Genomic DNA, 22,473 nt, shown 5'->3' with positions numbered 1-22,473 from the left:
CCCCCAGCAGCTTCCACTGGAGCTGCCTTGCCAAAGACCCTTAAAGGCTGAAACAACGCCCAACCCCCAGCTCTGCCACAGCAGGACCGCACAAGCCAACTGATTTCACAGGAACAGTGATGCTTCTGGTTCTTCTGTCTGCATTTCCTTTGTACTTACAATCACACCATTTCCCCAACTATCCCCTGCTTCCCCCTAAACGGTCTCTCTCCTTTCTTCCCTTGCACTCATTCCTTGGAGATCCCTGACCGAGAATTGCATCCTCTCTTACTCACTGCTTGGCCAAGCCACAAATATTTAGCTTGTGTTTAATCTTTCCTGGGAAGTCTGACGCACCCTTGGCGTCTGGCTAGTTTGGTCATGTGATTAAGGCCTGCAAGTCTGCACTGAAGTGAAGTAGCCCTAAAACATAAGCATCAAACTAAACACCTTACAACTTCTGGCTGTTGGGAAATGGAGCAGGGGAGGGGTTTGGGGTGAAGAAATGTGGTTGGAAAGTCTTGCTGAATAAAAAGCAGTGCAAAAAGCACAGGGCACCTGACTTGGAATCGTATCTTCATTCCTGCTCTTCCTCTCCTAGAAATACCTACAGGCCCTAAACAGAAAGTAAGAGACCTGCCCAAGATCTCACAGAGCACCTGTGGCAGAGCTGGGAATTGAGATCAGATCTTCTTGGTGCATGAAAAAACTACTGAGGGCAAAGAACTATGGAAACACTTAAGACAGTTCCAAATGCAGTACATGTGGCCTAAGGGGGGGCGAGGTGAGAAGGTCTTCCAGCTTAAAGTATAACTTCCCCATTCCAGTCATGGCCACACTTCCCAGTCATTCATGAAGTCTGTCTTTGTTGTTCACACACTGGACCAGTGCAGACAGATTAGACTGCTATTCCTAGACTTGTGTTCCTTGGGGATTTCCTCAGTGCCCCTTGCCCAAAGCTGGAGCCAAAGCTGTCAGTAAATGAATGACAGACATGTTTAGGAGCTCACTATTGCAGAAGATGCTTCAGGTGGACTGGTGCTTCTGCACTCGGTAAGGACAATGAGAACCCAGGCTTCAGGATGTGTGTTCATCATGGAAAGGTCAGGCAGGAGAATTCTCCCTTCCCTAGAGGATTATCTAAAGGGTGCATGAGGGCTCATTCGGTTTGGCTGGCTGTGAAGCACCAGGTAGGGCTCAGTTTTGCTTTTGGTGGTCTGATGTTCTGATCCAGGTGACAAATTGTATACTCCTGCCCATCAAGGATCCTCCCAGGATCCTATGCTGTATGTACACTTTCTAAATGCAGGCCTGGGATTTATATTACTTCTGAACCATAAGGGAATTCAGGAAGATTTCAAGGTGGGGAAGGGCAGACTTTGGAAGGTCCCATTTCCAGAGGGAACAGAAACCTTTTTTCAGGGTCGCTTTGCTTGGACCTGTGGCATGTTAGGAACCAGAGGAGGGCTTTCTTAGGTCAGGGTTGCACTGCTGATAGCAACATGGAGTGGCTCCTCCTGAGCACTGTATTTGGGCCATTGTGCCACAGAAGGCCTAGTCCTACCCTTGGCAAGTGCTCCACAACCTTCCCAAGGTAGGTTACAAAGCACAGGGCTGGAGATGGGTGCCCAGGGGAAACATAAATGCTGTTTCATCAAAATTCACCCTTCATGTTCACCATGCAAACAATCCCGATGCATCCCAGCTCTTTGCTACTGGCAACCACCAGCTCAAATCCCGAACATGGACAACATTAGAATAGAAGCGTAGCATTATCATTGCAGCCCTCTCGCCTTCCTCTTCCCTTGAATACCTTGCTGGTCTTTTTGCCTCTGCTCCTTGTTGTTACTGGTGCTGGAATTCCCTCCCTGCCCTTCTGCCATTTCCAACTGCCCTCCTATATCTTCGTGTTACTCTGTCTCCCCAGGGGACTCTAACCCTCAGCTGGGAGCAGGTGTCCCTCAGCATCTCTGCTGTTTAAGAACCCGGCAGCATGTGTGCGTATGCAGGACTGTCAGAGAGAGACTGCTTGGCTGTGGGCTGCCATGCAAACAAAGAGGGGCTCAGTCCTGCACTACTAGGATCTGACTGAATTTTTCACTCATGACTTCAGCCTCAGGTTCTCACTGAGAGCATTGATGCAGGTTTATGAGATGGCCCAGCTTAGCCATCACAACCAGGGCTGAATCTCTCTGGTAAAGACAGCATTGAATAAATAAGTTCCTAAAGGGCTTTGCTTCAGTAGGTAGAACTTGCAGAAAGTCAAGCTACCGTGACCATAGGAGAGGCCAGTTCTTCTATTCATGGCACATAGAGGGGGCAGGGTAGCCTCTTCCACCCCAGCCTCAGAGCCACTTTGTACAGTCTGTCAGGAAAGGCCATCAGGGGGAGATGTTCATCTAGCTGCACACATCAAAGCCTGCATGCAGGCATGGCCCATACATCTACATGTGCACACTGGAGTGTGCCTTGAACTGCACACATACAGTTGTAAAAAAAGCCCTTCCTTCCCCAAAGCTTTCCTTGCTCCCTGCTGACAACTGTTGCACATGGTAGTGCGAGGGGGTGCGAGTCTGCCTGGTGTTTCCAAAGGTGTAATACAGCCCCTGTGTGCAGTGGGCAGAAATGAGCTGGGCTCCACTCAGGACTTCACAGAGGAGTGAATTGCACCTGCTGTGGGGTGGCAAGATTTGGATGGGGTCATGATGACTTGCCCCTGCTGAGGATCAGTCCTTACATTTTCAGCTGGGCTTTGCTGGCTGCACCGAGCAGGGCACCCCAGGCCTGTGACTGCCCCTAGAATGACATCAGCCACCTGTTATTCTCTTAGAGCCTCTAGCAGATGAATTGCAGAATCAGGAAACAAAGTGGCCAACGCAATTGCTGTCCCTCTCCTGCAGCAGCCTGGTTTCCCCCATAGCTCCTACAGCACCTCTGCCAGGATCAGAGAGAGACCGCCCAGCTGCCAGTCAAAACTGCTACCTCCAACCCTGCATTCCAGAAGCTCTTGAGATCAGGTAACCGATGCCGCAGTCGTGTTGGAACATCTCAGAGAATTCCACGGGCTCTGGTAATTCCCCCTCAACTCCGTTGTGTTCGGGACTCCTGGAGCCTGAACCTTGCTCTGAAGAATCTAATGGAAAGTCTCTAACAAACCTTCAATCAGGCTTCCTGCTTCTGGCATCCCAGAATATCCCTGATTTTTCACCCACCTGTCTGCCTTTTCAGCTGCTTGGCGAAGAGATACAATAAGGACTGGTCCTCCTCCAAAGCAATAACCATGATGCACTGGATTCACAAGGGAGATAGGGACCACAGGCTCATCCTGTCCATTGCCCAGCACTTTTGCATACTTTACATCTGATGACCAACTGGAGCACTCATGTACAATACTACCCAGGTCCAGCCCAGGGTGTCAGGTGGGAGGGACCCGTGGTCTTTTCTGTTTTGCCACTGATCTGGATGGACTCATCATCTGCTCCAGTTGAGCGAGGCTTGCAGAGACAAGTCCTGCTCAGGAGGAGGAGGGGGGCACAATCCCCAGGGCACTTTTGCAGCCGGGCCACAGGAAGCCAAAGACCCTATTAACGGTTCTGCTGGCTTCGGCAAGTACGATAACGTTTTTAGAGGGGAGGGAAGCAGCAGCCAGCCTGAGACTGTACTTGAGAAAAATACTAATTATCTATCAGTTACCAGCTGGTCGGCGTGGCGAGGGGGCTGAATGCGAGAAAACAGTTGAGATCGGCTCCACGCTCAGGCGTGTACTGGCAACTCTGGGAAATGGAGAGTCCTGACAGCTTCCAAGAAGCAGGCAGGCTTCCTGCATGCCCTGTCTTGTACCTCGGCAGGCCCAGCCCCACGACAGCAAGCCACCAGAGGGGGCTTCCACAGCACAGAGCAAATCTCATTTTCAATGTCTGCCAGACCTTGAAGCCTCTGCTGATAAAGAGATCATTTAAAGAAGCGGGGAGGGGAATCTCTCAGAGGTTTTGTATAAAGTGCAACAATAAGTTTATTTCAAAAGTCAGGTAACTCAAAAGGCAGACAGGCTGGTTTGGTCTAGGGGTCAGAGCACTGGGTAGGGACCAGGAGTTCTGACCCATGTGCATACGCCACATTGCCATGTGGGATCCTCATAGGAAAGCCTTCTAGAAATACCTTCTAACCACCTTGAGCCTTTAAGAGGCAGCAGAAGCCCTAACTCCCGTCTCCAGCATGGCCTTTCACATACTCGGAAATTCATGGTTTCCAGGCCGGGAAGGACCAATTATGATCACCTAGCCTGACTCCCTGCTAGCAACCCAGTCATTGCTGCACTGAGCCTGTAAGTTTTGCTGGAGGACAGCATCTCTCAAGAAAGACGTATCTGGTAATAACTGTAATGCTTTGAGTGCTGGAGAGCTCAGCACCTTCCTAGACAAATTGTTACACTTTATCCCTAGTCTGAATTTGCCTGGTTTTGGCTTCTAAGCACTGGATCCCATTATACCTTTGACTACTGGGTCAAAGACCCATCTACTAGCAGAAATCATCTCCCCATGCATGTACTTCTAGGCTCTGATCAGGTTACTTCTTAACATGCCTTGGATAAAGTTAAGGAGATGGAGCCTCTTTTGCTGTCACAATCAGGCTGGTTTTTCAAACCTTGAACCAGTCTCCTAACCCTTTCTCAGTTGTCACTGTTGATTTTTTAAATGTGTTCACAGGAACTGAATACAGTAACGGTCTCAGAAATGCCACAGCTAGTGGTAATGCCACATTGCTACTCCTACGTGACGGTCTCAAGCTTATATCCCAGTGCTACCTTAGCTACAGCAACACACAGGGAGCTGCTCCTCACCCTGTTCGCTATCATAACTCCAGCATCTTCATCCATCAGTTCCTTTCAACTTCTAAATCTGACAGACTTTCTTTGCTCCCAGATGTCCCACCTCGCATTCAGCTGTATTATCTGCACAATGCTCAAAAGAGTACAGCTCATCCAGTAGCAAATGTCAGTGGTACACTCCCTTCCAGCATTTACCTGTTTGTGTCACGTGCAGATTTTACTAGCAATTATTTTACATTTTCTTCCAGATCATCTAAATATTAAATAGCACAGAGTAAAGAACAGATCCCTGTGGAGATGCACTAGAAAAATTCCACTGAATGTTGATTCCTCATCTACAACTCCTTGTGAAGTTCATCTGCTAGCCCATTTTTATTCCATTCCAATACATGCCGCACTGATTTGTACAAAGGTAATTATTTTATCAGTACACCGTGTGGCGCTCAACAGAAGACTAAATATATTATATCGACCAATCTTGTGATTTCATCCAGAACCAATATCAAGTTGTTTGACAATATCTATTTCCTGTACAACTTCACAAGTGTAGTTATTAGGTGCAGACAGAAGTGCAGCTCCCCACTGTAACTCATAATACTTTTCAGGAAGCACTATGAGTTACAGCAATCCCCCAGACCCAACAGACATTCACTGTTGGGTCACACGGGTTGGGGGAATCAGCTGTAATTTGGAGCAGCTGTGAGTCTGCAGCCACTCTCCCCTAGCCCAACTCCTCCCCTCTCCCAGACCCAGCTCTGTCTTCAAAATGGGAGGTGGGGAAGGGAGAAGAGGGAGTCTGATTTGGGGTTTTTTCAGTCAGTGCCAGAGGGTCAGATGGGTTGATTGGAGCCCTCTCACCTTGTGTGTGTGTGTGTGTGTGTGGGGGGGGGGGGTCCAATCTACCCATCTCAGCCTCCAGTGCCAGCTGAAAAAAACCCAGATCAAACTCCCTCTGCTCTCTTCCCTCCCTCCCTCCCATTCTGAAGACAGTACCATGAGCAGGGCTGAGCTGCTCCCAGTGTACGCAGAAAGACATTAATGAAGATGCTCCATTTTGGAGCATCTTCATCTGAACCCTCATGCAATGACGGTTCGGACTGTCACAGGATTGGGCCCTTTTAGAGGGTTCTGCAATAGTGCACTGGTGGTTGGTTGTGGCTGTAGAGTACTTTCAGGGGCCAGATCAGGCAAAAACTGTCACTTCCATCTATGTCTATTATGCCACCTCCGATCCCAGAGCGGTTTTCCCATAATTTTTGCCTAGGGTGGATATTAGGCTATCCAGCCTGTAGGGTTTCTTCTTTCTGGCTCCAAGAGACTTCCCCTATACTCTAAGATTTATAAAAAAAAAAAAATCGTCATGAATGGTGCAGGGAGGTCGCTGGCTGATTCATTTAATACTTTGATTGCAAATGACTAGTCTTGCCAATTAAAAACTATCTATCAGGTACTAGCTCTTTCCAGCAACTGATGAAAGCATCTAATAGCTTTTACACTGCAGGAGATGGACGCACCATCCTGCTCCGTTCCAAACATAAAACAGAAATATCTGATGTCCTTTCTCCATTACAGCAGATAATTCTACCAGCCCCCTTCAGCTTGGGACATACCCCTTTATAGCAGCATGTTTCTTCTTGTTGTCCTTGACCACCCCAACTATAGATTTGTCACTGATAACTTTAGTTGCCTTATCAGTTGTCTATAATTTCTCACTACCTCATTGTTGTCAACCTTCCTACATTTCAGTTGTTGATGTATGGATATACAACCGTATATATACCTTCACCTCCGCTCTTAATCAAAGTTGTCTTTTGATCATGAAATTATGGGGCTCAGCCATCTAATAAAGCACTCTTAAATCATTCTCAATCATCAGTCATATTTTATACTTAAACATCTCCACCCACCCAAGGAGGGATAACTGTACTGATTTCAGTGGACTTATTTGGGGTTGATTCACAGTTAGTCCATAGCACTAGAGTCAGACTGCACCATTTCCCTTATTAATCCCTCATACTATGGTAGCAAAGTGCCTCAAACTTCTTGGAGGCTGAAGGGGTTAAAATGCTCCTGCCCAATGCAGAAACCAATTTGGGCATTCAAATGTGCAAAGGGAGATCCTAATCATCCTAATCCAGGACTCAAACATGAAAGCTGACGCCTCCTGTTTGTCACCTCCCCCATCACCAACCATCTCTTCTCCCAGCATAAGAATGGTGCAAGCACCAGAGCTGCGGTCAGCACGGTATGAAGTTCTGCACCAGCCTCACACACTGTGAATAGAGTTTCACTGACTCTGAAATAAAGCAAGCAGGTTCCACTTACGTATGATACTAATATCCTGAGTTCCTCTATCTGTCCCACGTTCATGCCAAGCCCTAGGAAGATCCCAGGCTTCTGACAAGGACTCTGGGAAGAGGAACCAAGTTCCCCTCTTTTTCATCCCCCAGGCAAAAGAATCCCTCTCAGCTCTCTCATGAGCCCAGTGCTAGTTGGCAGACTTAGGAATAAAGGCAGGGCAGTGTGAACGCCCATGCAATGAACGTGCTTTCAATAAAGCTGGCAAGGCCTGAATCTGCAGTCTCAGAAAGTCCTTCCAATAGCCTGAGACACAGCACAGCTCATGCCAGTAAAAGACTGGCCCAGAAGGAGGGGCATGAGCCAGTCAGTGGCTGCATGCTGCAGGGGAGACGCTCCATAGGTTTGTTGCTCTGTTTCTGCACCCTTAATCAGGGCAACCTCTTGTGGCAAGAATGACATCACTCTCGGGAGCAGTGTCTCCTTTCCATTTAACAAGGAGCATATTCCAAAACACATGAACAGTGCACACCTAAGCAAAGAAGAAGAGCACCCTCTTGATGGCTTATTCAGCTATGATCAGTGGGGACACATGTAGAAGATTTCCCTTGGCTTCCTATGGATTGAATAGGTCCTGTTCACAGTCCAGTGCGTATGAACACTTATCGCCAAAGTCCAGAAAGGCTTTCCCTGATGACACCTGATCCCTCCCTCATGAATCCACTTGGCTGTCACAGCCTGTGCCTGCACCTCTGACTCTTAATTAAGTGACCAATGTTTTTAGCTTGAGACCTAGGTGGCCAGACACCAGCCAAACTGGCTACAGAACCCCCTTACTCCACCCCTGCCTCACGTATCTGACCTGCACCCTAACAGCACAAGGCAGCAGGATTCTAGCATTTGTTTTTTAGAGCTAATAACATCACATTTTAATAGCAAAATTCTCCCCTTAACTCGCATGGGTTCGCAAGGAGACAGAGAGAAGGCAGGGCCAGATGGCACCTAAGCAACTAACTGGTTCAGAGAGGCATGAGTTTTTGTAAGTGACAGCCTACTTTGTCAGATGCTATGACAGTGGTGTCTCAGAGACAAGACCCTTCATAGCAGCATAAGTTTGTTTTTCATTTGCCTTCTCTTGTCCTCCTTGAGGAACCCAGTACCTTCCTCCACAAATCCATTTTCAGATTTGTACCAAGGCTGCAGCAGAAAATTTCACCCTCTGGACCAATCCACCTATCTTGCTATCTGGGGGCTTATGCTATCCTTAATACCCCTTTGCCTGAGGAACTTGGTCACCTGTGTAATCCCTGTTGACCTTTACATTTAACCAATTACATTTTACCTCCTAAGGAAGAAAAATGGACTTGGGCTGTTTCTTGCCCTCAAGGACTTTGGTTAATTCACAGACCTGATGAAGAGATGGACCCCATTCTTAACCAATATCTCAGAGGGACAGAGATGTCCCCTGCCACCCTCCCCTACACACGCTCATTGCCCAGAACTGCGGTCCCTGTTCCTCCACAGGAACACTGATGAGGCTAACCTACAATGCCTGATTGGTTGATTGACTTATGATCTGTTTAAAATCAGATCTATTTTTCTGGCTTGTTAGAGAAGCTTTCTGGTTGTTTTAAAACAGTTGCCAAAGGCTGCATCTTCAGCTCACTCTCAGCCCAGCTGACTTTGCTTTACTTCACATTAATGGCCAATGACCCATTATCCTTGGCTGACTCCCACATCCCGGTGTTTTGGAATCTGACTGCCATGGGAGAGTTTTTAGGGGCAGTGGATATGTGCTGAAGGCTGGCCATGTCCCAGAGAGCAGGAGCCAAGGCTTCTTGCTCCAGCACAGTGCTCAGCAGACTCGCGGGACCTCATCAGCTCACCTGGCAGGGCAGGGAGGAGATAACCCCTGCTAGTCTCCTCTCTGGGCTGTCTAGAATTACAAAACAAACAGCAAGGTGGGAGCTGTTAGCTATCGCCTCTTAACCACATCCCTGCCAGGCCCTTGCTAGGAAGTGCAAGGTGTGGACCCCCCACTCCAGCCTGCACTAGTGGCCAGAGGAGCTGCCCCTGTGTGGGTTTCTGAAGGTACCTCACACACAAAGCATCCACGGGTGCTCTTTGTCCACTGCTGAAAGGGCTGTCATGGCAATTAAACACATCCGCATCCAAACATAAAAGTCATTATCGCGCCTCAGGCCGATCCATCGCTCCTGGGCTGCCGTGGATAATGTCAAATCATAGCTCCTAGGGAACCCTGTGGCTCCTTTATTATGCCGGTTGTTTCTTCTTGCTGTTTGTGCCCTCTCGGCTTGTCCCCAGAGAAATGAGAGCTGCCTGTCATCTGCCTCCCATGTGCCTCTCAATGGGGCATTTCTGTTGGGACATTGCTAGAGGGATGCCGATGAATATTTAATTTCCAAACAAACATCCGGGACAGAGGGTCTTAAGAGAAAGACCTTTGATTCTACGAAATCAGTAAATAAATATAACCCCTTTTTCATCAGGGACTACTCTTAGGCAAAATAAAAACCCCTCTAATATGAATTTAGGACATATCTTATTATAAGAAAAGCAGCCCCCCACTTCTCTGAATAATTTCCATGTCCCTTACTCTGTTTAAACGACTCTTTTATTGGCTTCCTGGCACTCAGCAAGAGCTGTGTCTTGAACTGAATACCTGAGCTTTGGGGGGTTGAGCAAAAAGGGCTCATAGATATGTGGTGTCTATCAGCTCTTGGGGGGCTATGTTCCTTCTTGCTGTGTTATGTTGCTGGGTGAAATGCTTCTGACAGAAGTTAAATTATTGTCAGGGCTCCTAAAGAAAGAATCACCCATTTAATAATAACGCATTGCAAGAAATCATATCTAGGAAAATAACCTGTCATTGCTGTATCTGGTAAAAAAACATCTTTGAAAAATACCCAGATTTTCCCAAATTTGGCTCATCTCGATGGAATTACATTCATTGCCTCTACAGACCTCAAGTGTACTGTGCTCCTGGGGTCAGCAGAATGTGACTGCCCACGACAGGGCACCGGCTGCAGCACAGAAACAGGCGTTGTACACTCCTCTGCAAAGCAATCTCAAGACATTCAAGGGTTCCCCGCAGGTTCCTTGCAAACATTCGCCAATGGCTTACATGCATCTCTCTACAGAAGGCAAGAATACATGCAACTTACTGTCCAAGTGGCTGACTTGGCCGTGCTGGATTGCTGGAAAGTCACCTCAAAGTGGTGGGGACCAGGGTAGTCAGTGTTGGAGGGGATGACGGGAGCTGGGGACATGGCGTCGAAGGTGGAGCTGGGCTGCGAGTAGGGAGAATGCGTTGGGACATTGGAGGTGTGCTCAGAGTTGTAAGGGCTGGTGGAGGCTGCTCGGCTCCCGATGCTCTGATCCATGCTGCTGTTCAGCAAATTAAACTGGGACTGGAGGAAGGGAAAGGGGGAGGAGGGAAAAGAAAAAAAGAAAACACCAGCCAGTTTAGAGACATGGAAACCTCAGCTACACTTCTTTAGGACTTCAGGTGTCCTGTTACAACCTCCTTAAAGGGCCAGCACACTGGAAAATCCGCTGAAAGAGCGGTTCTGGGCTGTTTTGTTTTTCAAACAGGTCACCACTTGTACGAAGGATAAAATCAGTACATTGACATCATCCCCTTGTGGTGGCTCCATCCATCCTGGGGCCAGGATTCCTGGATTTCCACTGCAATTGAACCCTGTGAAGCAACCTCTCTGGTGAGTGCAGAGACCCGTGTTCCTTGACGTGGGGACTATAGATTGGGATTTTTGGCTGCACCCCATATGAGAATGGCCTTGGGAGGGAAACAGAAGATGATACCCACCATGTCTTATTAACATGACAGTGGCTCCTGGTGAAACAAGCAGGACCTTTCCAGGGGTGTTTGTTCAGTGTTGTTCCAAGCTTGGACAGGACTCGACAAGCCCCGGCCCCAACCTGCACGCACCCACATTCCCCAGGTGAGCCCAGGTCAGGACCGAAGGCTGTACATGTCTCCTATCTCCCTCCAAGGCTGGGCCCAGCCCTCCAGCCCCAGCCCCTGAAGCTGCTTGCAGTTTGAGCTCTGGAGGCTGGGTCCAGGACAGTGATATTTCACCCTGATTTACTTTAGACCAGTGGTTCTCAACCCTGTTAGATGCAAGGCAGTCCTCAGACAATGCCGGCTCTTAGTTTTCATTCATTTTTTCACTACACAAAAATAACAGAGTGATGTTTCTGTTGCAAAGAACTGAGAAAGACCACAACAGGGCAGAATGGTTTTAAAGCTTTGAATTCCTACTATTTGAGTTGGTCTAATAAAAGATATCAGATTCACCCAAGGAACCTTGTCTGCCTATGTCCTTAGACCAACACGGCTACAACCTACACCCCTATTTGAAATCTCTGGGTTTATCTCATGAATCATGGTTGCACATCTAACAGTACTAACATTGTTTGGCATCCTACAGCACCCCTGAAAGGATATCAAGGCACCCCAGGGTGCCATGGCACCCTGGTTGAGAATCAATGTTTAAGGAATAAAGCAAAACCTATGAGTGAACTCAGAAAAACATCAACTGGGAAGGGACTCTCAGTCTCTAGAAACTCTCCAGTATAGCAGGCTGGGAGCTGACCCTGTCTCTCAGGACTTCCTGTGCTTTCTGTTCCTTAGGATGCAGGGCAGGGCTCTCTCCCCATAGTAGCACCCCCTTCCACTCTCACGCATGCGTACATAGCAGCAGTCCCACAGGAAAGGCACTGCAGTGCCACGGGTGCAGGATTGGGACTGGGTTGCTAACCCTTGGCAGTCGGGGGACAGGCCCAGCTGGCAGGGAGAGGAGGGGCAGTACAGAGCGCAGGGCAGTGTGTACACAGCCCTGGCCCCCGGGCGGGAAGTCAACACACTCCATTCTAGAGTCACCTTGTCTGACCTGCCTGACAGCTGCCTAAGCACTAGTCCTGACTCCTGCCCCGAGTCCTGCTCTGCACCACTTTATCTGTGGAGCAAATGTGCCCAGCAAAGGGCTGCGGGTAGACCCATGAGGCCAGGAGCCACAACCTGCTTCCAGGCAGTTGTCTTGTTCTTCTAACTGCATTTCTCTTTCATTCCCTCTTTCATTTTTCTGCCTCACGTTCCACTTGGTGGACAGCTACACCAAGGTCCAGACCAAGCAGAAGGGTTAAAGAAACTTAAATCTCTCTCTGCTTCTGGATCCTCTGGAACAATCTGGAGGTGACACCCACTGCTGCAATCATTCTGCTGCTCTCACTTGGGAATGGGAAGAAACCGCTGCGCTGAAAATAGCCCCATGTGTTTTGCTGCTGCATTCAGCTCCCTAATCAACCAAATGCACTGGATAATGTACCCAGATAGCAAGGCAGTGTTGTCTGCAAAATGGTACAATGGGGGCACCCTGTCAGGCAGAATAACACCTGCTTTTCCCTACCACTGCTAGTTGGAGGCCATGCATAGTATTCCCAGTCCCCTGTGCACGCACTCCCACCCATGCACAGATACGTACATGCATGCATGGGCTTGTATGCATGGACCTGCATACACATGTCCTCAATCAGGTTTATGAATGTGTTGTGCCAAGGACTGGTTAGTCCTTGGCACAACACATTCATAAACCTGATTGAGGAATACAGGCTTTCAGAATTTGGGTTCCTCAGCGTGTGCTATCTGGGTCAGAGCCCAGGTTAACTTGCCTTTGGCCACCCCAGCAGTTTCAGAGGAATGAACTTTGCTAAGCGGGCATCTTCCCAGGGGTCAGAATGCTACCTTATTCCCCTCTCTGTGTTCGTCACCGGGAGGATCAGCTTCAATACCTCCCCTTGGGACACCAGGCAGTGTTTTGAGGAGCACCAGGCTACTCCTGCTCGAAAACCTCTTTCCTCCTCAAATGGGGGGGGGGGGGTGTCCTGGGGCTTGGTCACAGAAAAAATTGCTGCCACCACAAAGTTTAGGTACTCTACTTCTGGCACCAATAACATGAGTATCTATCACTGCAATAAGGGACTGCAGCTGGTTGCTGTGATCCAGTCAAACCCTCTGGGGATCAGCTGGTAAAAGGGGATGCATAGTGCCCACCAGACAGTAGGCTACATCAGCAGCAGGAGCCAAGTCTGGGGAAGGACTTATTCTTTGTTCCTGATGAACCCCTGAAAATACCAAAAAAAGAGAGAGTGCCAAAAAGGGTGACCCAAGTCCTACAGAAAACTCAGAGCCAGGCTACACAGAAGTAGCATGCTCCCAAAAGCCAGGCTGGATGCACTTAATTAAGCAGCTGGGTTTGTTTTTTTCTTAAACACATAATGCAGAAATCCAGGTCTCTTCATTCAGGGCTTCCATTAATCTCAGACACAGCATCAGGTGACCACAACTGGCCTTTACGAGGCAGGAGAAAGCAGTTGGCTCTGTCACCAATAAGATCTCAATATGGGCTTCAGGTGCTTGGACACTGGATAGCAGGGCTGTGTCACCTGAGAAACCTGGCCCCTGTGGAGTTTGGGTCAAAACTCTTGTCAAGAGTCACACAGTAGTGGACACCAAAGCAGGACACAAGAGGTAACCAGAATGAGATCTTCTCCCCTTCTTCTGCATCTCTTAGTGAGGAGAGACACATGCCTCTGTCCAGAGTGACACAGCTATCCCTTCATGTCACGGGAAGGTTCACAGGTGTGGAGTCAGTTCTCAGGCTCACAGTCAAAGGGAAAGCAGCAGCAACCTGATCCCAAACTTGACCCTGCTCTGGGGCCATGCCAAGACCCAACCCCAGTGCCACAGAGGCACTTTTCCCTATTCACCTTTCAGATTTTTCACAGACTAAAGCTGATTTTTGGCTGCAATGAACTATTTCACAGAAGCTTGTGGAAAACTGGCAGACCTGGTTGCAATCTTCATTTGGTACAAGTTGGATTTACACTGGCAGAAACTGGAGCTGGGCTTGGCAGAGACCCTCGTCAGAGTGGCTGGGGTGCCCTCTGTCTGTTAAAAGGTGGTACTGCCAGGAGCTAAGAACGTACCCTTGACATCTCTGTTCTGGAGCAAGGCGAGCTTCCCCTGCATAAGATGCTCTGAGTTTCACAGCTGACTTCTGAATTTTGTGGTATAAACAGACTACAGAGCAACTGCCTCAAGTATGAAAAAAACAGCTGGTACAACTCTCGTTACTGCAAAGATGATCTATTTTCGATCTTACACATGCACATATGCATCCACGTACACCCATTCTTTCACACACGTACTCAAAACTTCCTTAAGCATCTTTGCTGTGGTCACTGAACATAAAGAGCCATCTTCCAGAGACAGGCTGTGCAATTCATTTCACAGTTCTGATGATTTCCTATGGCGGTTTTCCCCGAATACAGTCCAAAATTGGGAAACCCCCCCAAACTACAAAGAAGCGCACAGCATTGATGCAAGGAGGAGCAAGGTCATAGGCTATATCCATCCCTTCTTAACCTCCATTAGCTCCAGTTCCTTTGTATATACCTGGCTTCTTATAAGCCTGTTTTGCTGCATCTGTTCCAAATTTCCATCCTCAAACACATACATTAACAGCTGACAGCCCAGGATGAAATTGGTTCCCTTGTGTCTACAGGCATAATCTGTGAAAACCCATGTTCCTAAATACCCATTAAGAAACAAAACCTGTGGGGGTAAAAAAAAAAAACAAACCCCACTGACCTAAACCTTCATTCAAACTCAGACAGAAACTGAACCTTTTCTGCGGTTAACCCTTCCACCCCCAAATATTATCTTCTTTTGAAAATACTTGGTATATTTTTTTGTCATCTGGGACCAGAGCAGAAATACCTGAGTTTTCCACTTTGAGGATGGTATTTGGGGAATTTCCAGTTCATCAGAAGTCAGAACAGTCTGGAAATCATACAAAAGAAATCTGTTCAAACCACACAGAGAAAAACGGTGTATCAGAGCTGAGGTTATTGTTGTTATGTGCTGCCTCCACTACCTGAACAAGCCAGAGGGCTTTTGTATTCTGCGGGCAAAGAGGCTGATGTATAATCTGAACATGGTCCCCTGAATTAACCCCTTGAGATTTGCTCAGGAAGCTTGTTAAGCACTTCCTCCCACCACGTTGCAATGAAGGAGAAACGGTTTGGTATTTTTGTGCCCATTACTCTATTGGCTCTTTCACCCATTCTCTTGCAGCAGCATCTTGTGGACAGGACAAAGACCATAAGGCCCTAGACAGCATTTGGAATTACTCTTACCAGCCTGGGCATTTTGCTCAATTTCTTTGGGTCTCTTTTAGGTGAATATAGTGATCCAAAAGGGTTCTAGAGATTTCCCCTGTGGGCCTGAAAATCCTCTAAGCAGCACCTGGCAGCATGCAAGCCTTCTCCGGAAAACCTAACCATATCCTGGGAGGCCCTGCTGTTTCAGTTTCTGCGCGTTTGCTCCTCACTCTGTCTCAACCCAAGTGAGTCTCCACAGCCCTCCACTCCTTTAAGCCCCTGCTGGGACTGCCAGCACCAAAACTAATTAGTGATAAATATACACTGAAGCACTTGCCCCTTGGTTGCCTGAACTAAGAGCAACAATTTCGTTGTAAACAGGTCACCTATCAGCCATCAGACAAGTGACAACAAGTCTCAGCTGGACTTGAAACAGTCCCCTCAATACAAAAACTACTACCAGCCTTTCTCCTGGACTATCCAGTCCTGCCTTGCTGTGATCCCTCTGGCCTGGTCTCAAACCACCCTTTCTGCTTTGGGAGGAAGGGTTTCCCCTACCAGTACTACTCCCTGCAAGCAGAGCATGTAACAGCGCTTGAAAACAAACAATATCTAAAAAGCAAATGTCAAGGTAGATGCATGTCTGGTTAATTAGTCTATAAGGTGCAAAATTACCCTTCTCTCTGCTAAAAAGCAAAAGCCATGAAATGCATTATTTTTTATAACCACAACTGTACGTGATAAACCATCTCAGCTATTTGCATGCATCTTTTCCTAATGCCGTCATTCTTAAAGGCTCACAAACAACCCTGCTTTGGAATCAAGGGGCACGTTTTAACTTAGGAACCTACCTTATCCAAAGGTATATGGCACAATGGATTTAACACCCCCCTCCCCCAACAAACCATCTCTGCTCAGAAAGACCTCCCGTCCTCTGCATCTCTCACAGGAGAGTCAGGATTCTGTGACTAAGTGATAGGCAGGCAAGGTTCTTTGGGTAGATGTGATATTTTTTATCAGACCAACTAGATAGTTGGAAAAAAGTTCTTTGCAAGCTTTCAGGCATAAGCACCTTTCTTCAGGCATAAGAAGAAGGGTGTTTGTGCCCAAAAGCTTGCAAAGAACTCTTTTCCAACTTTCTTGTTGGTCTGATAAAAAATATCACATCTACCCAAAGAACCTTGCCTGCCTATGCCCTTAGACCAACACGGCTACAACGAATAACCCCTCCTGTGATTAAGTGATGGAATGCTGAACAAGATCTAACTTGCATTTGCAAATACATCCATTTTCTCTCCTAAAGTGTATGTTAAAGCCTCTGTCCTTTCCCACTGCTGTATAGTTTACCTAAGTTTAAAAAAAAAAAAGAACCATACACTCTCCACAATTCCATAGTTACCTGGAGAAACAGGAAAGTCACAACAACGTCATCTAAACTGCCATTAAAGTATGTCTGGTAAACAGTCCATAGCACCCAGTGCAACACACTCAGGCAGGGAAGCACACGGCTACTGCTGGGATAATTGAAGGACTCCCAGTTAACCTTCTATTAAATACACATTTCTTCAGGAACAAACTCAAGGTAACTGGTTTATCCTGAGCTACAAGCAAACTGTTTTCCTGTGTTCCCATTCTGCACATAAATAGTCAACCCTAAAGAGAGCAATGTATGTTCTGATCATCAGGGATACAGAACAAAGTGTGCGTTGGTTCAGTTAGTTCTATCCTAGGTGTTTTGTGTCTTGGCAATTTTTTTCCATGGAGACAAGAGCTCTGCAAACTGCAGCAGTCCAGGAGTCTAAGATCTGTCTGCAATGTCTGCTGCAGACATACTAGAAAAATAGGAAGCATTCTCAAAAGGTACTGCAAGTTCACAAGTGCTGGAGGCAGGACTCCTGGGTTCTGACCCTGCTCTGCCACTAACTCACTGCAGGACCTTGGTTGAGTCTCATTTCCTTCTGGGCCTCACTTTTCCCATGTTCAAGGCACTCAGTAATGGCAGTAAGGGAGAAGCAGCAAACCTGTGGCTCCTCCATGCTTAGAAAGGCGCCCACCCTCTGGCTGCATGTCCTAGTGCCCATACACTCATCTGACTTCATCCTTCCCAGGGGGACTCAAAACACTGACCTGCCCCTCATGGTGAAATGATTCCTGCAGGCTGGGGGATGGAGAGGAGAAGGAAAACACCAAACTAATTGCGTCTCCCCTACACACTGATACTGCCTGCTGCTCTTCAGGGAGGGGTCCCACTTTCAGCTCCCCCCATGCAAGCTCACACTTTCCCTCTCCTGTCTGCTCCTCCAATAGCTGACACTTCTCTCCAAGCTCCCAGCACCCAGGGCCAGCCCGTCCTATCCTGCAGAACCTGCGGCCCCGGGGCCGTGCCTCTCTTGCTCCCTGTTGCCTGCGCCATGTTTAAAGGGTTTGATTCAGGCAGGGAGCCCCTTCCCAGCTGAGTGAGGAAGGAGTTCCCGCCTCTGCTCCCGCCCCGGCCCTGGCAAGGGAGCCCAGGCGCCCCCAGCACACGCTGCCCCTACCCCGCGCCCCCCGCAGCGCAGCCCACATGCATGCAGCCTGGTCCCAACTATTTTATTTCAGTGAGTTTATACCACAATTAACTGCAATTTTGATTTTTCAATGGATCAGGGGGCCCCGCAACTATATCTTGCAAGGGGCCCCAAAAAATTGTGGGCTGGCCCTGCCAGCACTCCAGCTACCTCCTTCTCCCCCCAGGACCTTCCCTCAGTGAGTAAGGGATAGAATCCATCCATCTGTCCGTTTCTCCAGCCCATGGCTGTCATGCCTGAAGAGCAGTTTTCAGGTTTGGATTCCGTGCAACGTCCTTGGGAATAATTCTTCTCCTGGAAAACATTATTGCTGCTGCTGCAGTTATTGCTCATTTGTATGGCAGTAGCACAGATGAGGATTGTGGTGGGTTGGATATAGTACAAGCATAGGAGAGAAAGTCTGTTCCCATACCAGCAGTGACTCAGTCTGTGCATACTGTCAGAACGCAGGGGGTGGGAGGGGCTGCATGGCCCATCAAGTCCAGTCCCTGGGGTTTACAGACATCCAAGGATTCCTCAAAATCACAGTGCAAACCCTCACCCCCAATTGCCCAGGCACAACACCAGAAGCAACAAGAGCTCTCTACAATAAACCAATTGTAAAAGCAGGAAAATGAGATCCCTGCCAATGCCCTGCTACTGCAGTGACAGACAAGCAAGCGGATACTGGGAAGAGGACCGTGCCTTACATGACAAAGAAAGGCAAAAAACTTATAGCCTTTCCAAATCTGAAGGGGAAAAATTATTTCTTGACCCTGTATTTGGGGATTGAGGACTCTGAGCAGAACAGCATGACCTTCTTGCCAGGAACTTCTGGGTTTTTTAAGTACTGGCAGGAGCATCAGCACTCCCCAGTCCCAAAAACAACACCATCCCAGATCCAAGTCCAACCTCCCTGCCTCAGCTGTTATCTACAAAGGATGTTTTGGCAGCAGCCCCTCAGTGCTAATGACAGTCCCTTGTCTAAGTCCCTGCTAGGAGAAAGAACCCCAAGTCCACCGAGGTGAAGGCTTCCTACCCGTCTGGAATGAAACGTGTGAGCAGTTCTAAGTGGGAGCACAATGAAGCAAAAGCCTCCTGTTTTGGAAGCTGCGTGCCATGGCATTTTGCAGGTTCCTAATCCTGCAATAGAACTACTCTTTGTATTTTAAAGTATGCCCTGTCCTCCCCAATGAGGGGTGAGATACTGAGTTGCAAAAACACTTGCTCTAGAGGCACATTGAGCACTTGCCAGAAGGATATTCAGATTAAGAATATGAATGTTAATAATAACAGGCAACAACTTGCAACATGTGTGTGCTGAATAAGAGTAAAGTATAACATGCAGACAGATCAGAACCGACCTGTCGGCATGAGTATAAGATCTCAGGAAGCCAGGACAAGAGCGCCTTTAAAAGACAATGAAACGGAAACTGCTGCACTTGTTAAAACAAGAGCTTAATTGCCAAGGGATCCTTAGCACCTGGAGACGCTCTCAAACATCACATCTCTGTCCAAAAAGGAGTTTCCCATGACTGTTAGTAACATCCCCGATTACTAAAATGAAGAGTGAGACTCTGCTGCTGTTATTCACACTGACACAGTGTTTTACTCTGGCTGAAATGGTTTGCAGCAGTAATTGTAGGGGTGGGGAACTGTTCCAGACAAATGGGGGTTTATGATGAATTATCTTAAACTGTTGCACTTAAACTGAATTTTTCCATGATGTGAAGGTAACTACAGCATGGAGACAGGACGCCTTTCTGAATTCCTCTAAACTGAAATAAGTGCATTAAATTAAATAAATACTGGCTCAATAAGATAACACTCAGACTCTTAGAGATTAGAGAAAATTCCTTTTTTTTACCCTTCTCCCATTAGATTTTCTTTGTATATTTGCAAGGAGTTTGCATGCAGACTGTTTTACTGCTGTCAGCTTTGCCTGTTGACTGTGCCAGTTTGTCACAAAGCGACAGAAATAAAGTTGAGAGTGTTTTTAAAACATTATATACTAATATTGCAAATACATAAATATTGGAAGCCCTTTTCAGGGGACTGTGTGGTGTGTAAATTACTCCAATTCATTTTTTTGAGATGGACCAGATTTCAAGCTGATAATATTCCTTTCAAAGAAAAATCCAGATATTGGGATTAAAAATATAGGTCTCATTGTAATAATGCCACAGAGAGTAACAGAATTACAGTACAAAACCAGCCACCATAAGCTTTTGTAACCCACAAAACAGAGACAAACAAATACATCATTTCAAACTGAGAACTGCAACCCTGTGTCACTCCAATTATCAGTAAATACAACAAAAAAACCTACTCAAGAAAAAAATTCTTTAGAAATTAAAAATCAAGTACATTGGGATAGATGTCTTTCCGTTACGCTGTGTACTTTAAAAATGGTCATATATCTGGAACACCGCAACAGCACAATGGAACCTACTGATTCAGGCAGTATTCAACTGTTTAAAGATCAGGTTTAAAAAAGGTACAGGTAAGAATATATGTTACTATCTCCCAGTTACTTTAAACTGCAGAAGGAAAATCTGTTTGGAGAAATCCATGCACGTATCACAGAGCACTGCACATCTGTAACTGTCCCTATGGTTTCTATAATTGATCAAATCCCAAATGAAGGATGAGATGGTGCTCTGGTGCTGCTGAACAGCGAAGTATGAAGACAGACAAACAGTGTTTCCTCAAAGTGCATCTCAGTGCATTTGTTAGTTAAAACTATGGGAGAAAACACAATGCATGGAGTAGCAACAGGTACAGAAGTATATATGTGCAAACTGGGAATCTCAACCAGCCATCTCTACTGGAGATTTAAATCATATCTAAGACTTTGCAAAGCACAACACACTCTTCGGAAATGAACACAGCCCATTAGAGCCATGCCAAGCAAACAGTCCACACATTAACCACCCCATCTTGATTTAGACTCCACTGAGATTTCCCTCTTGAACGCACTAGATCTGCACATACAGCCACAGCCTGCCTGATGCTCAGATGAGTGCCTCCTGGTGCTAGACCTGTATGATCTGGTGCCTGCAGTTAATGGCGCAGGGCAAACAGTGGTCTGAAGTCAGTTCTACTGCAGCCCCTTCTCCAGCTTGGTCACCCTGCCTGAGCAAACACTGAATTTCCTACCTGGCATCCCTCACAAAACAACAGGTACAAGCCAAGATCACAGTGCTAAAGCGTGCGTGATGTCCTGCTTCAGGAGAGGATGATTCCTTTGGAAAATAATAATAAAAAAAAGGCAAGTCCCATTAAAAAAAGGTTGCACCTACCGTGGTGAAATGCTGCATTGGGTCGCTAATGTACAGCATTTTAGTCTTCTTGGAATTTAAATGCAATGGGAAACTGTCCCGCCAGAGGAGTCATGGGGTCGGGGGAGGATGGGAAAAACAAAGGGGGTATGAATCGACATACGACAATGGAACATAGAGAGACGTGGTGGGGAGAAGGCAGAGGCAGCGCCAGGGATGCTGCGCTGGCTACCTGCGTGCAGTTTGTTGGCTTTTTTGCTTTTCTCATCTCCCTTAGTTCTGTCAACTAGCTGCATCTAACAACAAAACTCGGGCCCACCCCTTTCTCTCCCTCCTGACTATTCATTAAAACACAGGGCAGGCCTAGGCTTGCCCAATGATGTATTGGACTCTACCAAATGCTCCCACCAAGGGGGAGACTGGGGGTCTGTCTCCATAATTAAAACTCAGCAAGATTTAATTCCAAAAAGTGGCTTGTAGAGTGTAAAGCTCTTGGAACAGCCCATTTTATATCCAGAATAAGGCCACTGATTTGCATTGATAAATATGCAAAGTGTCCATGGGATCAGTCAACTAGTGCATTTCTAGCTTTGGGCAAATATGGCCAATGGTTCTTTTCCTTCCGATCCGCCAACAGCCACCCATCCTAGGACTGTGATATATGACAGTAGGGTTTTTGGGGTACTCCCAAGGTCTGGCATCTATAAAACATCAACAGTGTTGTTGTTGGGTTTTTTTCAACCCTCAAATGCTTCTTAAGGATGTGGGGGTTTAGGTTGTAGCCGTGTTGGTCTAAGGACATAGGCAGACAAGGTTCCTCGGGTGAATTTGATATCTTTTATTAGACCAACCCAAATGGTTAGAGAATAGTTATTAAGCAAGCTTTTGGGTTCAAAAACCCTTTGTCAGGCTAAGGAAGCTTCAGCAGTTGGTGTGTGCTCTTCCTGTCTTAAGGATGTGTGCCGTTAGAAAGTCCCAAGTAGAAAAGACATAAACTACTCATGGGGTTACAGCAGTGGTTTTCAACCTTTTTTCATTTGTGGACCCCTAAACATTTTTGAATGGAGGTGTGGACCACTCTGAATCAGACGTGTGGGTATTCACATACTTTTGATTGAGTGTAGTCATCTTTCACAGATCCCTTACACATAGTCTGCAGACCCCCAGGGGTCTGTGGACCACAGGTTGAAAACCCCTGGGTTAGAGCATGCCATGCATATGGGCATCTCTCCTCAAGATTAAATTGGGATCATGCCATTGTCCTTTACAGGTAAAGGGACAGTTGATGTTCCCTGTGATGCTGTAAGGAAATTTCCAGGGGAGGTTGACCCAAAAA

General features: G+C 47.2%; 1 protein-coding gene across 8 annotated transcripts in view; it reads right to left on the bottom strand.

Moving 5' to 3' along the window:
* Positions 1-22,473, bottom strand: part of TP73 (tumor protein p73) — a 76,334-nt gene that overhangs the window by 22,022 nt on the left and 31,839 nt on the right. For 5 of the 8 annotated variants that reach the window (XM_019493927.2, XM_019493929.2, XM_059716830.1 and 2 more), the window contains exons 4-5: positions 14,928-14,990; positions 10,291-10,536 (exon numbers count right to left, since the gene is read on the bottom strand). In XM_019493927.2, coding sequence (XP_019349472.1) covers positions 10,291-10,536; positions 14,928-14,990 — 309 coding nt within the window. Of the gene's footprint in view, positions 1-10,290; positions 10,537-14,927; positions 14,991-21,158; positions 21,347-22,473 lie in introns of those variants that run through there. The other 3 variants (XM_019493931.2, XM_019493932.2, XM_019493934.2) reach the window with 2 other exon arrangements.

This window comes from Alligator mississippiensis, chromosome 13 (assembly GCF_030867095.1).
Source record: "Alligator mississippiensis isolate rAllMis1 chromosome 13, rAllMis1, whole genome shotgun sequence".
Classification (NCBI taxonomy): Eukaryota; Metazoa; Chordata; order Crocodylia; family Alligatoridae; genus Alligator; species Alligator mississippiensis.
Note: the sequence above shows the minus strand (reverse complement) of the source record. Positions and strands in the feature narration are given on the sequence as shown.